General features: G+C 41.6%; 1 protein-coding gene across 3 annotated transcripts in view; it reads right to left on the bottom strand.

The window, feature by feature from the left end:
* The window catches only part of LOC124721467 (WD and tetratricopeptide repeats protein 1-like), a 207,539-nt gene that overhangs the window by 178,186 nt on the left and 13,701 nt on the right, over positions 1–15,652 (bottom strand). For all 3 annotated transcript variants that reach the window (XM_047246458.1, XM_047246460.1, XM_047246459.1), the window contains exons 3-4: positions 14,248–14,378; positions 14,057–14,168 (exon numbers count right to left, since the gene is read on the bottom strand). In XM_047246458.1, the coding sequence (XP_047102414.1) occupies positions 14,057–14,168; positions 14,248–14,378 (243 nt within the window). The remainder of the gene's footprint in view (positions 1–14,056; positions 14,169–14,247; positions 14,379–15,652) is intronic.

The following is a 15,652-nucleotide window of genomic DNA, read 5'->3' as shown; positions in this document are numbered from 1 at the left end:
GTCTTTTCCCTGCCTGCCCCTTTCCTTTTCCACTCCCCATCCCCGCATTCCCTCCCTCCAAAGCCTCCCAACACTGAACCTGGCAGCCTGGTCCTGCCACCTTCTGGATCTGCACACTCCACCAGACAATGCTCTTCTCTCACCCCAACTGTACACTGCTATGTCTCCCCCTTCCTTGTCCCACTCCAGATTGCAAAATTGCAGTCTGGCCAGAGAGGCTGGAGATAGCAGTCAAGTGTGTGAGGTGACTGCTTGTGTGAATGTGTGTGTGTGTGTGTGTGTGTGTGTGTGTGTGTGTGTTAACCTTCCTTTTCTGAAGAAGGCTTTGGCCGAAAGTTCAACGTGTAACAGTCTTCTGTTATGTCTGTCTGGAACTCAACCTGTCACCTTCACGGTGAGTTGCAAGCTATCCTTTTCATAATTGTTGTTGTCAGTACACAAATGGTATCTTGTGAACACATCCTTTGGTACTGATCCATTTACAGGTATCTTATTCTTATCAACATGTCATCTGAATAAAACTTCACAAATTGTATGTTTAGGCAACTTTTTAAGTGTGTGTGTGTGTGTGTGTGTGTGTGTGTGTGTGAGAGACAGAGAGAGAGAGAGAGAGAGAGAGAGACGGCAGCAAGATGAATGAAGTGTAGTAAAATAATACAAACCTCAAAGACTGAGGTACAAATAAAAAACATCAAAGAAATTATGGCAATGTGCTCTCTACATCTACATCTACATCTATACTCCGCGAGCCACCTTACGGTGTGTGGCGGAGGGTACTTATTGTACCACTATCTGATCCCCCCTTCCCTGTTCCATTCACGAATTGTGCGTGGGAAGAACGACTGCTTGTAAGTCTCCGTATTTGCTCTAATTTCTCGGATCTTTTCGTTGTGATCATTACGCGAGATATATGTGGGCGGTAGTAATATGTTGCCCATCTCTTCCCGGAATGTGCTCTCTCGTAATTTCGATAATAAACCTCTCCGTATTGCGTAACACCTTTCTTGAAGTGTCCGCCACTGGAGCTTGTTCAGCATCTCTGTAACGCTCTCGCGCTGACTAAATGTCCCCATGACGAATCGTGCTGCTTTTCGCTGGATCATGTCTATCTCTTCTATTAATCCAACCTGGTAAGGGTCCCATACTGATGAGCAATACTCAAGAATCGGACGAACAAGCGTTTTGTAAGCTACTTCTTTCGTCGATGAGTCACATTTTCTTAGAATTCTTCCTATGAATCTCAACCTGGCGCCTGCTTTTCCCACTATTTGTTTTATGTGATCATTCCACTTCAGATCGCTCCGGATAGTAACTCCTAAGTATTTTACGGTCGTTACCGCTTCCAATGATTTACCACCTATGGCATAATCGTACTGGAATGGATTTCTGCCCCTATGTATGCGCATTATATTACATTTATCTACGTTTAGGGAAAGCTGCCAGCTGTCGCACCATGCATTAATCCTCTGCAGGTCTTCCTGGAGTACGTACGAGTCTTCTGATGTTGCTACTTTCTTGTAGACAACCGTGTCATCTGCAAATAGCCTCACGGAGCTACCGATGTTGTCAACTAAGTCATTTATGTATATTGTAAACAATAAAGGTCCTATCACGCTTCCTTGCGGTACTCCCGAAATTACCTCTACATCTGCAGATTTTGAACCGTTAAGAATGACATGTTGTGTTCTTTCTTCTAGGAAATCCTGAATCCAATCACAAACCTGGTCCGATATTCCGTAAGCTCGTATTTTTTTCACTAAACGTAAGTGCGGAACCGTATCAAATGCCTTCCTGAAGTCCAGGAATACGGCATCAATCTGCTCGCCAGTGTCTACGGCACTGTGAATTTCTTGGGCAAATAGGGCGAGCTGAGTTTCACATGATCTCTGTTTGCGGAATCCATGTTGGTTATGATGAAGGAGATTTGTATTATCTAAGAACGTCATAATACGAGAACACAAAACATGTTCCATTATTCTACAACAGATTGACGTAAGCGAAATAGGCCTATAATTATTCGCATCTGATTTATGACCCTTCTTGAAAATGGGAACGACCTGCGCTTTCTTCCAGTCGCTAGGTACTTTACGTTCTTCCAGCGATCTACGATAAATTGCTGATAGAAAGGGGGCAAGTTCTTTAGCATAATCACTGTAGAATCTTAAGGGTATCTCGTCTGGTCCGGATGCTTTTCCGCTACTAAGTGATAGCAGTTGTTTTTCAATTCCGATATCGTTTATTTCAATATCATCCATTTTGGCGTCCGTGCGACGGCTGAAGTCAGGGACCGTGTTACGATTTTCCGCAGTGAAACAGTTTCGGAACACTGAATTCAGTATTTCTGCCTTTCTTCGGTCGTCCTCTGTTTCGGTGCCATCGTGGTCAACGAGTGACTGAATAGGGGATTTAGATCCGCTTACCGATTTTACATATGACCAAAACTTTTTAGGGTTCTTGTTTAGATTGTTTGCCAATGTTTTATGTTCGAATTCGTTGAATGCTTCTCTCATTGCTCTCTTTACGCTCTTTTTCGCTTCGTTCAGCTTTTCCTTATCAGCTATGATTCGACTACTCTTAAACCTATGATGAAGCTTTCTTTGTTTCCGTAGTACCTTTCGTACATGATTGTTATACCACGGTGGATCTTTCCCCTCACTTTGGACCTTAGTCGGTACGAACTTATCTAAGGCGTACTGGACGATGTTTCTGAATTTTTTCCATTTTTGTTCCACATCCTCTTCCTCAGAAATGAACGTTTGATGGTGGTCACTCAGATATTCTGCGATTTGTGCACTATCACTCTTGTTAAGCAAATATATTTTCCTTCCTTTCTTCGCATTTCTTATTACACTTGTAGTCATTGATGCAACCACTGACTTATGATCACTGATACCCTCTTCTACATTCACGGAGTCGAAAAGTTCCGGTCTATTTGTTGCTATGAGGTCTAAAACGATAGCTTCACGAGTTGGTTCTCTAACTATCTGCTCGAAGTAATTCTCGGACAAGGCATTCAGGATAATGTCACAAGAGTCTCTGTCCCTGGCTCCAGTTCTGATTGTGTGACTATCCCATTCTATACCTGGTAGATTGAAGTCTCCCCCTATTACAATAGTATGATCACGAAACTTCTTCACGACGTTCTGCAGGTTCTCTCTGAGGCGCTCAACTACTACGGTTGCTGATGCAGGTGGTCTATAGAAGCATCCGACTATCATATCTGACCCACCTTTGATACTTAGCTTAACCCAGATTATTTCACATTCGCATTCGCTAATAACTTCACTTGATATTATTGAATTCTTTACTGCTATAAATACTCCTCCACCATTGGCATTTATCCTATCCTTGCGGTATATATTCCATTCTGTGTCTAGGATTTCGTTACTGTTCACTTCCGGTTTTAACCAACTTTCCGTTCCTAATACTATATGCGCACTATTTCCTTCAATAAGAGATACTAATTCAGGAACCTTGCCCTGGATACTCCTGCAGTTTACCAATATTACGTTAACTTTTCCTGTTTTTGGTCTCTGAGGACGGACGTTCTTTATCAATGATGATAATGTCCTCTCTGGTAAGCCGTCAGGTATTTTATCGTTTCGCCCAAGGGGGGGTCCCTCTAACTTAAAAAACCCCCGTGTGCACGCCACACGTACTCTGCTACCCTAGTAGCTGCTTCCGGTGTGTAGTGCACGCCTGACCTGTCTAGGGGGGCCCTACAGTTCTCCACCCAATAACGGAGGTCGATGAATTTGCAACCATTATAGTCGCAGAGTCGTCTGAGCCTCTGGTTTAGACCCTCCACACGGCTCCAAACCAGAGGACCGCGATCGACTCTGGGCACTATGCTGCAGATATTAAGCTCAGCTTGCACTCCGCGTGCGATGCTGGTTGTCTTCACCAAATCAGCCAGCCGCCGGAAGGAACCAAGGATGGCCTCAGAATCCAAGCGGCAGGCGTCATTCGTTCCGACATGTGCTACTATCTGCAGCCGGTCACACCCAGTGCGTTCAATAGCTGCCGGAAGGGCCTCCTCCACATTACGGACGAGACCCCCCGGCAAGCACACCGAGTGCACACTGGCATTCTTCCCCGACCTACCCGCTATTTTCCTGAGGGGCTCCATAACCCGCCTAACGTTGGAGCTCCCTATAACTAATAGGCCCGCCCTCTGTGACTGTTGGGACCTTGCCGGAGAATCGGCCACTGGCCCAACAGGCGAGGCATCCTGTGGTGGCTCGGAAACGATGTCATCACCACTAGGAAGCACCCCGTACCTGTTGGAAAGGGGTAAGGCAGCTGCCACGCGGCCAGATCCCACCTTCGCCTTTCGGCCAGGCACGCGCGAGCCCACCACTGTCCGCCATTCACCCTGGAGTGATGGCTGACCGGTAAGATGCTCACTGCCGGAAGACGCAGCGACATCAGGGGTTCCATGTGATTCCAAGGCCACCGAAGTAGGCATAGGTCTCACCACAGTTGCCCCAACGCCACTACGAGCCGACGCCTGCGCCTCGAGCTCGATGAGCCTAACAGACAAAGCCTCCACCTGCCCCCGAAGAGTGGCCAATTCTCCTTGCGTCCGCTCACAACAACCACAGTCCCTACACATGACTATGTTTACCCTACTCTATACGGTGACAAATTCCCAAGATAATCTTCTGATGAGCTACTCTGATAATCAAGAAACACTCACTGAAATACGAGACGCGAAAACTACGCTAGAAAAACTATTTAAAAGCTAAGCGCAGCAAATAAGTACAAAAACGCTTTATACAAACAGTACTCGCTGCTGCTGGTGCTCTCGCTCTGGCTGTCGCAAGACAACTGATACAATGCAGCAGTTGCTCTTCTCTTACATGTTCTGGATGGTGTCCAAGTGGATTTTCAGGAGGGGATTACCTTGCTTCTTGGCTCCCATGAGCTTGCGACTGCTCTTTTACTGATTCTAATGCAGAATCCCAGGCTTTGTTCAGCTTTTAGTATGCATATGTGTTGACAATATTTCCTACAAACCTTGTCTCAATCATATTTCTAACAAACAAAAAAAATGTTCAAATGTGTGTGAAATCTTATGGGACTTAGCTGCTAAGGTCATTAGTCCCTAAGCTTACACACTACTTAACCTAAATTATCCTAAGGACAAACACACACACCCATGCCCGAGGGAGAATTCGAACCTCCGCCAGGACCAGCCGTTCTGATAACATTGTCACTAAAACTCAGCATACACTTATAAGCCAAAACATTACTGCACACTACAACATTGGATGCCACCTGGTGACATTGCGAACACATGATGCGGTAACAAAGTTATGTGAGCGGATAAGACATGGACAGGGACTCACCCTAGCGACGATATGGGCTGCAAATTGGGAAATCCATTGAGGTAAGCAACTCTGACAATGGACAGATTATTATTATGCCTAGCCTATGAAAGAGTATCTCCAAAATGGCGAAGCTGGTCAAATGCTCCCATGCTACTGTCGTGAGCCTTTACAGAAAGATGGATGTCCATAACTATTCAGTGAATGTGGGGTTCAGAGGCTTGTTTGCTCTGTAAAGTAGGATACATGGTGATCTTTGGCATCCCTGCTGAAAGATTACAATGCTGGTGCACATACAGGTGTTTTGGAGCACACTGTTCATTGTACATTGTTGAACATGGAGCTCTGCACCAGACAGAAACTACATGTTCACATGTTGATCCAACAACAGCATCAATTATGACTGCAGTGGGCATGGTACCATTGGGATTCAACTGTTGATCAATGGAAACATGTCAGCTCTTTGGGTGAATCAGAGTTTTGCTACATTAGGTTGATGGTTGTCTCCACAAATCCTGTTATCAAGATGAATGGTGGCGCTAAACATGCAGCATGCCATGGCCAAGGCTATTGGTAATGTTGTTATGCTATTCGTGACATTCTCCTGTGCTTGCTTGGGACCTGCGATAGTAATCGAAGACATGCCGACAGCTGTGAACCACCTGCATCCCTTCATCCTTAATGCCTTCCCCGACGACAATGTCATCTTTTAGCAGGATAATTGTCCATGTCTCAGAGCCAGGACCATGCTGCAGTCGTTTGGGGAGCATTGCAGTGATATCACGATGTGTCACACGACGATCCGCCGCGAACGATACTGGCCTATCGCGACAGCCATCTAGCGGTAGAACGGGTGAAACTACGTAAATTAGCAGACAGATTATCTGCACGTAGGAATAGAGAGCAGTTCTAAACTGCCGTCAATCCGCGCATGCGCAGTAGGCAGCGATAATTCGCGCATGTGCAGAAGGGTGTACCATGGTGCTTTCTGCTTGTTGTTTGGTTATTGTTAGGTGGCTAGTGGCTAATTTCAGATGTTCGTGTTGGGGATTTTTCGCATTGGGGATCTTCAGTATTTTGTTTTCAGTAAACAGGTTTCACAAATGCAAAAAAGAAACTTTTTTGCAGTAGACTCTTATATACTAGCTGTTTGTGAAAGGATTTCTTCTATTGATAGCTTCGTATTCTAGAAATGAAATGGAGCAGAGAGGAATTAAGCGTCTGAAATCAGGCATACAGCGAGGAAAGGTGTATGTATGACCCACTGTATCATAATAAGGTAGTCGGAAATCGTTTCTTTCTGAGGAATATGCATATAACGTTATACGGTGATTTTCGATTTGTATCGTAATGCCTTAGTTTACGAAAGTTCAGGTTTGATTTAATTGCACCTGTTGCTTGATTTCAACATGCCAGAAAAGAGAAACTGGCAGTGAAAGGGAGAAAGTCCTTGCAGTTTGCCCCAGTGCGACAGACGAGGACTGCAAAATTCTGAGTATAGGCCAAAATTGGAAAAATAACACAACGTCACCTAAGTATTGGTCATTTAATGTGTTGGAAATTGCAGTGCATACATCCACAACAACTTTTGAAATGGTGGGCTGTGCTATTCTGTGGCTAAAAGCCAGACTCTTAAAAGATTCCCCATTCGCCAGGAAACGTAATGTTACAACCAGCCAGCAACATAACAGGGCGTTCACCGGTATTTTATTAGTGATCCAGGCTGGTATGATCACAAAACATAACCATATAATTCTTACTCTCTAGAAGGTGAAATAGCCTCCCTCATGACTGTGTCACACTTCCTGTTTCCATCTTCTATCATAGACAGCAGCTTCTCGAAACAGGCCATGTCCATCCTAACAAAGTTCCGAAATTCTTGCGGATCTTCGGGCCTCAGTTCTTTCATTAACATTGAATATATTTCCCTGCCTTCCACCCTTCTTGTCAGCTAGGGTCGAACCCAACAACGTTTGCCTTTTCGTTTTCATCTCCGTTCTGCCCTAATCCGAAGATTTATTGTCACTGCCAGGGCAATAGCTCCAAAAACAAGTGGATCCTCCATGTGCAATATGCTGTATAAATGTAAATTTCGATATACATATACACGTGTAACCAAGTGTCGTAATATAAAACTGTTGCGTCTGTAATTCAGAATAGTACTGACCTACGTTAGAGAAAAACTACTACTTAATACATAATGGTAGAAAACAATTTCTTTATAAATAGGAACCTCGAGTTCACAAATAATTTGAATGTATGATGCTTCAGTATATCATACAGTTGCCCTCGAGTTGCGCGCGGTAGAACAAACGACTTTACAAGACGTCAGGACATAAGACATCTATTTTCTTTTTGCGCATACAGTCTGCTGCTGCGCACGCGGGCTAGGTATATCCCGCGTGGACGGTGTAATAGGTCGGAAGTGAACCAGTCTGTAGTTACAAGTATGCACATTAGGGGCATCGGTGCACAGGTATACGGTTTAGGCACATCGTGTAATACAGGCATTACATGTCCTGTGCCCACACACCTAATGTCACATACCTCCACAAACCTACCGACAAACTGTCAGATCCCTGATATGCTGACCCAGAGATGCATTTCATTCCAAAGACGGACAAACAAGCTATTATGCAAGTGATCATAACGTTTTGGCTCATCAGCGTCTATGCTAGGATTTTTGTTGCACTGTAATTCATAGTCAACAATGCTGACATTGGTCCTCCACTGTCCGAGACGTTTGGCAGTTGTATTGCACACCATACTGAGTCTTTAATTAACTCAGGAGTAAAAAAGACCACTCACTCAATAATAGAAGCATTGAGTCACGGACAGGCACACACTAATGAGAATAAATTTTCATTATCACGTGTGTGTCAGTCAACAACTAATGCTTCCATTGTTCGGCGAGTGGTCTTCTTTAGGAGTAAATTATTTACCCTCTGCCAAAATTTTCCTCACAAAGACAAAGACAGACAGACAAACAAACAAACAAACAAACAAACACACACACGCACACACACACACACACACACACACACACACACACACACACACACACAAAAAGCAGTAAATTGCAGCCTTTCATAAGTCTGAGTTACCTGGAGCATTTCCAAGGAGGCCATTTGCTTGCTCAGTAGGTAAGCAATAGCCCTGAACCCCTGTTGCAATACTCCTTGAAGGAGAAGGGCGGGAGTGTTTCTTGTCAGAATATGAAGCCACGTGTAAAAGGACAGAGCCGTACGTGGAGATGGATCAATCTAACTATGTTACTGGCTATGATATCACAGGTGTTCAGTCCACAATGTTACCGCCCTGCTTCTGTTGCGTCCACTTTAACTCTGTAACTGCCAGTCCCTTCAAATGACTGGATGTGAAAATTTTGGTAGACTGACAATGCTGGCATTTGATGGGGTACAGCTTCTCCTGGTTTTTAAATCAGAGCCCACATATGTTGATAAGACTTACCAGTCCCCTCACTGTGTTGTAATTTCTCAAACAGCAGGCAGGTTGAGGAAATGTAGTTTCTAAATCAGCCAACAGACCTCATTTGTTGTAAAGAATTGAGTTGCCGGAGGACAAAAGCAGTTCATCCAGTATGTAACAATACAAAAGCTACGGCTTCGCGTTTTCTCATGGACGACAAAATTTTATACGAATCGGAGCGAGATTTTGTCAGCAATGACAGTGAGAATGACGACACAGACAATTCGTACGACGATCCTGATTTTGTGCGAGAAGAACTGCGTCCAATGTCCGGTGATTATTTCTCATTTCGATCACCTAAATCGTTTGTTGAAACAACTTTTTATGTTCTTTTTGCCTTTCATTTTCTTAACTATCAAACATTTTTTTCTTTATTATAGGTTTAAAAAAATGAAGTGAGTGTAGGGCATGTTTCAGAATACATCACACCAAAAACACTGTACTATGTGAAAATAGTGTTTAATAATTTATAATTACGGTTTTAAGGTTAGAATAGTAATAAAGAATTATTCCGACTTTGGTAAACTTTCATAGTTTTGCAAAACCTAACATTCATCAAAAATATAAGGAAAAAAACAAAACATTACAAGAAGCTGAAAGTATGTAATCCAGTAGTAGTACTTTCAGATTTTCATAAAAGGTTGATACCACAGTTCAATGTTGGCTCTTAACCTTAATAAAAATATTTAAAATCCATATAAATGGCTGGCATTCTAAGAAACAGAAAAAGTTTACATGGGCAGCAGTGAAACTGTTAACCTTGTTATGGCCACACTTCAAGCAGTCCTCAGCTATCAACTGTTGTCTTTGATGGTCTTCTCATATATTTTAATATCTACAGCTTTTTTTTCATTATACTATCCTAGAAACAATGATAGCAGTGTCACTGAATGCAATTTTATGTCCACCTTCTAATACATGTCCACCTATTGCAGATTTTTCTTGACGGTGTAATCAGTGACATCTCTCATATTCTGTCTGCTAATGTTCTATCGTATGCACGGTCTGCTAGACTTAATACTTTCCACACTTACTCAGTATTTTGTAAGCACTGGGAATTCTGTAGGCTACATTACCTCATTTGCATATTTTATGCCGAAGGTCTAAAGACTGACTCGGTGTTATGTCCCTTCAGAAGCCGGCTAACCTTTCCCGTCATTCGTCCACAGAATGGCAAGCACTCGACATTTTTACTCTTCTTAGTGGCCTCCTGTTTACCGATACCTCCTGAAACTGTTTGCGGTATCTGATCGCGGAATTTGCAGTGAAATTAGCTGGATACTTTCGACATTCGAACCGCCAGCTCATAATTTGATAAGGGCTAGGAGCAAATATACCTGCACCAGAATAACAAAGTGACTGATGTCTAGCTGTTTACAGGGCTGCTACCACAGCAGCAGATAGAGAACGCACTCGGTCGTGCCTCATGTGCCTGTCCCCATTATCAAATCTCTTTGCTATAGCTACTGTCAGGTTGCAGACAACGCTTGTGGCCGGTAACCTAAACAGGTGTGATAGATTTCGATGTGTGCACCATTTGTTTGTGTGGCGAGTTTATTTTGCACTTCAGAATGTCTGGAGGTTACAGCGTTAAGTGTGCAGAAAAGTACGGTTCCTAAGCTGAAAGTTCAGTGATCCATTCACGTTTTGTGTGGTCAGACACACAATTTTATGTGCTCGATGCAGGACTATTTCGAGAAGGAGACAGACAATAATTTGACTCTATTCCTTTATCAAAGGTAGTCTAAAGAACTGTAGATGCTTTGAAGATGCACAGAAACACTGCCATTAAAGTTTATAAGGGAAAATACTCAGCAGAACAGGAAGGGGCCGATTCGTCTAAGCTACAGATACCCGGTAAAGGAGGTAGGACAGAACAAGAAATAACAAACTTGGACTCATTCCAACAATACACTGCTTGTTGTCACATATATGGATATTACAAGATAGAACATCCAGCTATAAAAAGAAACTGCACCCTACTACTTAGAGGCACACTTAGTGGTAGCAAGACTTTTTTGTTAAAGGTTGTCAGAGCACTATGTTTTCAGTACAACAAATTAACAAACACAAAATAACAATGAAGGGAGGTGATATTGTCAAGTGGCATTATCAATTTTTAAGACACTGCTTGAGAGCCATTTGAAGACATTCTGTGGCTCAACAAGACCTGGATAAACAGATGTCATTTCGTCAGAAAAGACTGGATAGATGATAGTATATATGGAAGTTCTGCTGTTCTTGAGGGAAATGGTACAAAAATTATTGTCTACCATGCTGGCACTTCATTTGGTTTCATGACATACTGCCTCCTTGTTTACAAATCGGGAGAAACAGGTGAATATCTGGACGAGATGAATCATGATGGTTTTCTCATGCTATTCACAGGCAACTATTGGAAAACTTTAATTGGCCATCTGTCACTGTGACGGATAATGCCCCGTACCATTCAGTTATTAAAGATAAAGCTCTGACAATAAATACAAAAAAAAGGCAACACTGCTGAACAGTTGAAACACAATAATGTGAAAGTTCAGGACGATTTGTGCAAGGCACAGCTCATGGAACCAGTGAAAAAAGATATAACCAGAGTTCCAACAATATGTTGTTGATGAGGCAGCTAAAGAACATGGCCACAGATTTCTAATTAGGGAATGTTCCAATTCAACATGTCAAAACCTACCCTGAAACTTTTTATACAGGAAGAATCCATCGATAGAAACACAATGCCAACATTTTAGCTGTCAAGATACACTGAAAGTAATTTTTTGGAAATGTTGAAAACTGCTAAACTCATAGCTCACCAGGCAGCTAGAGCTGGAGCAGACACCATGTGTGCAACATGGAGGACATATACCATACGTTGACATTACATCGATAAACTGGCGCAAAACAATCATAGCCTGTGAAGTGAATTTCAGTTTCTGTTGATAGTTTCTCTGACACAACTGTTCAGTGTTACTATTTGCTCATTTTGCAACTCATTTAATATCCATAATAACTAGCTGTGGCTGCTAATAGTATATGTCTTTCTGCAGGTTCCAGAGTTTCACAGCAATTTGGAATTCAATTAACGTTTTCAACCTTGCAAAGATGAAATATGAAGAATGTGGTGTGCAATCAAAGTCACCTACTTCTCCTGAAAACTTACATATGTGTTATTTATTAATCAACTTCTTGGACATTCATTTGAATGATGTTAACATTTCATTAGAAATTGTGGAAATATCAGTATTAGAAGACACAGGAAATAACAGATGACTCCGTGAATTTTAGTTCAATCAATAATTGTTGTGCTAGTTAGAAGTCCAGAACAAACATAGACTACCTTGAAAGCAGAAAAAAGGGGGGCAGTAATAGCTTTCTGTGACAAAGAAAAGGCTGAATTTTGGTTAAACAAAGGAAGGAGAAAGTGCTTAAACTTAAACAGTGTGCAAAGCCCTGAACATGAATTATATAAATCTGATAGATTTACATGAAGTACGAAATACGTGCCAAAAATGAAACACACAAAAGCGTGAAAGAAAAACTATTAGAAAGATTTAGCACTGCTCATAAGAGTCAGTGCACCATTAGTAAAGGAGATCTACAAGATTGGGCACTCTGAATTACAGGTGAGATTACCATTACCAATTTCCAGGCTTCTTCGGTCAGGGTACACAGATTCGAGAAATCATATGAAAAGAAAGTAACAAAATTACAAAGTTTACCTCAAGTAAACATGTAGAGTAGATGTCATTAATAGGTAATACCACAGAGAAATTCGCAGCTGACATGAAAGCGAAGCTCCTTGTTTTCCTCTAAAACACTGTGTATAAAACCAGTCAGGTTTTGTGCAAGAACTGTGTGCGAGCAACATTTGCATTTCAGTGGAGGGGGAAAAAAAAGGAAGAAGAAAGAAGGAAAGAAAGAAAAAAACAGTCATTTGTGCTTTCAATGAATGCTACACCACACTCATCAACAATGCCGGTGACAAGTATACGCAGCTTTATATCTGTCTTCATGTACATCATGCAAATTTTAAAAAAGGACAAAATTGAAGGAAAAAATTACTGTTTACTTGCAAAAATCTTGTATTCTATATAGCAAAATGTGGAAAATGGGAGAATAATTTCCAACAGTACATCTGAAACATCTGACGATTTGCGGAAAATAAGTCATTCCTTTTGTTGTACTCCTGGCCTGGACATAATGACATGTCTGTCTTTAAACAACGAAAAGTCTGTCAATATAATTCAAAATACAGCTGGAACTAATAGTGTGATTCAGCTTCTTGATAAAAAAATTTTCAACAGTGTAAAGCATTTAATAGAAAAGTGTTGAACAATGTAATTTTTGATAGCACTTTGTCATCTCAGGTTTGTCAGTGGGACAGTATTATTAACTTCATTCATTTCTGCATTGGCAATTTACATCACCATATTTTACGAATTTGATCAAGTATGCTCAGTACGTAGTACAGTTTTGTATAAATAAAACTAGTAATTACTGTACAGTAACTGAATGCATTAATATATTGCCAGGTGTGTGTGGTGTACGGAAAATATCTGTTTTCATCATCCAACAGCCACTTCACTTCACATTTTGTGACTATTACGTGGAATAAACAAGGAACTGTTTCATTGTTAGTAAAATTTACATTATTCAAAAATTATAAGATTTGTGCTACAGGAATTTTTACAAATATTTCACATCATCTTTATGTTGTATGCAGTTAAGCTTCTAAAGTAAAGAGGTATTTTGTATAGGGAAGTTGAATGGGTAAATACCTCGTGTGTGCGTGTGCGTGTGCGTGTGTGTGTGTGTGTGTGTGTGTGTGTGTCTAACACAGCAACTTCATAGCTGTCGTTAATATCGTATTTTGACTGAGGAGACTGCTATGAGGGCAATTAGGGTATTTTTTATGTATGTACTGTTTTATTTCTTTTGTGATACCATTCCCTGTTTGAAACATCTTGTGTTTTGTGTAGCGTTAGTGAGAGAGAGAGAGAGAGAGAGAGAGAGAGAGAGAGAGAGAGAGAGAGAGCATGCTGAAAAGTATTCAATCAAAATCCTCACACACACGCAGGCACAAAAGCTGCATGACTGGCGCTACTGCAGTCAGTTGCCTGTAGATACTTATGGCACAACAAAAGTTTTCATAGTTTCAGTGGATTTATTATTATTCTAGTTGGCTAATCATGTCACTATTTAACTTGTTAGCTAAATCTGAAACACTATCTCAAAATAACATTTACCTTCACAGTAAACACATTTCCATGATGTCCAGAGGGAAATGAATGCAGCTTCTTGTGTTTAAATGGATCCCACAGAATTATCTGGACATCATCTGATGCTGATACCAAAACACTTAAAAAGAAAGAATTTACCAGTGAGCACAATCACTTTTTCATATGTATGTTATAAACAGGTTAAGGTTGACAACTACCTTCCAGCTGCATTCCATTCCAAACAATTAACACAACCATTGTGGCCTTGCAGCGTAGCCTCTAACTCTAATCTTCTGACTAGTGTGTCTGTAACATGTAACTTTTGTTGGAAATGACGTGCCACAGTTTCCTGTAGAAGAAATTGAAAAACTGCAATTCACACACAAACATAAACATTGTGAAGGTAAAGGGTAATATTTTGTTGTTTTCCTTGTTGTTCACTCATTCTCATTTTCTCCAAATGCAATAATTTAATTTACACTCAATAAGAATATTACTAAAATAGAACTTTGTTAAAATTAAAAGAACTGAGACTTTAATGTACTGAAATAAATATTAAATTGAGAAAATTTAAAACTAAGCACACAATGGATGGGCAGTACATGCCTTCAGGAGGAGAAAGCCCTAGTACTCTTGAGAATGATGCTTAAAGCAGAAAGCAGTAATCCTAACGTTTGAAACAATATGCTCTTTCTTCATAGAGGGAGGAGGGATTGGTTGGACGAGGCTGGAAAGGGAAGGAAGGGGATCATGGTCACTCAGACCACAGGTTGAGAGGAAGCCACCTGTTTTGAGGAAGGAAGGAAGGAAGGAAGGCAAAGATGGAGGAAATGGAGTGATAATAGGAGAGTATCCTCCTAGTAGAGCATTTCTTTGTCTACTAGAACAGCACTCTTCTATTCTTATGCCATCTTCACCATACATATCCTCACAACAGGTGGTTTCTCTTAATCTAGGGTCTGACTGACCAGCCACTCCCTCCCCTTTATGCCTACACCCATACCCAGGGCAAGTCATTTTTCAGGTGAATTCTTTCAAGAAAATGATTTCAAAGTCATTATTACACAGGTTTTTAACAGGATCAGAACTGGAACTTTTTTATGGCTACTTACAAGCTGCCATTAGTCTTCCAAAATATTAAAAATACTCCATACCACCTCCAGGTCTAGGCCACCTCCTTCAAACTATAATACGTGCATTCTTGACACCTTCTCCTTTCCAAGCTATTACAACCATTCCTCAACCCTCTTTCCTCTTGCCAGGGTATGATGCTGTGCATTAATGGGCAGTGTCCTATTTTCAAGTGGGTCAAGTTTAGTTCCACCAATTGGGAGTGACTAGTATGGATGGGCAGTGAAGTGTGTGAAGTTGGTGCCTACTTCTGGAGCACAGAGGAATCTCTTTAGAACATCCCTCATTACCGTGTGTTCCTACAGCTCATTTTTGGTCTCCGACACAGAGGCTCGATAGCGCTCAGAAATCACATTTGCGTTGGTCGATAACACACCATTGATGCCAGGGACACCTATTGGGGTCTGATACCCACAAACACATCTGATCTTTGTCCAGACCTTGTGAAGGTGACGTATGGCACCCAATGGTCAAGACGTATCTCCCTCCCCT

Source organism: Schistocerca piceifrons, chromosome X (genome assembly GCF_021461385.2).
Source record: "Schistocerca piceifrons isolate TAMUIC-IGC-003096 chromosome X, iqSchPice1.1, whole genome shotgun sequence".
Lineage (NCBI taxonomy): Eukaryota > Metazoa > Arthropoda > Insecta > Orthoptera > Acrididae > Schistocerca > Schistocerca piceifrons.
This window is presented reverse-complemented; position numbering and strand designations above follow the sequence as displayed.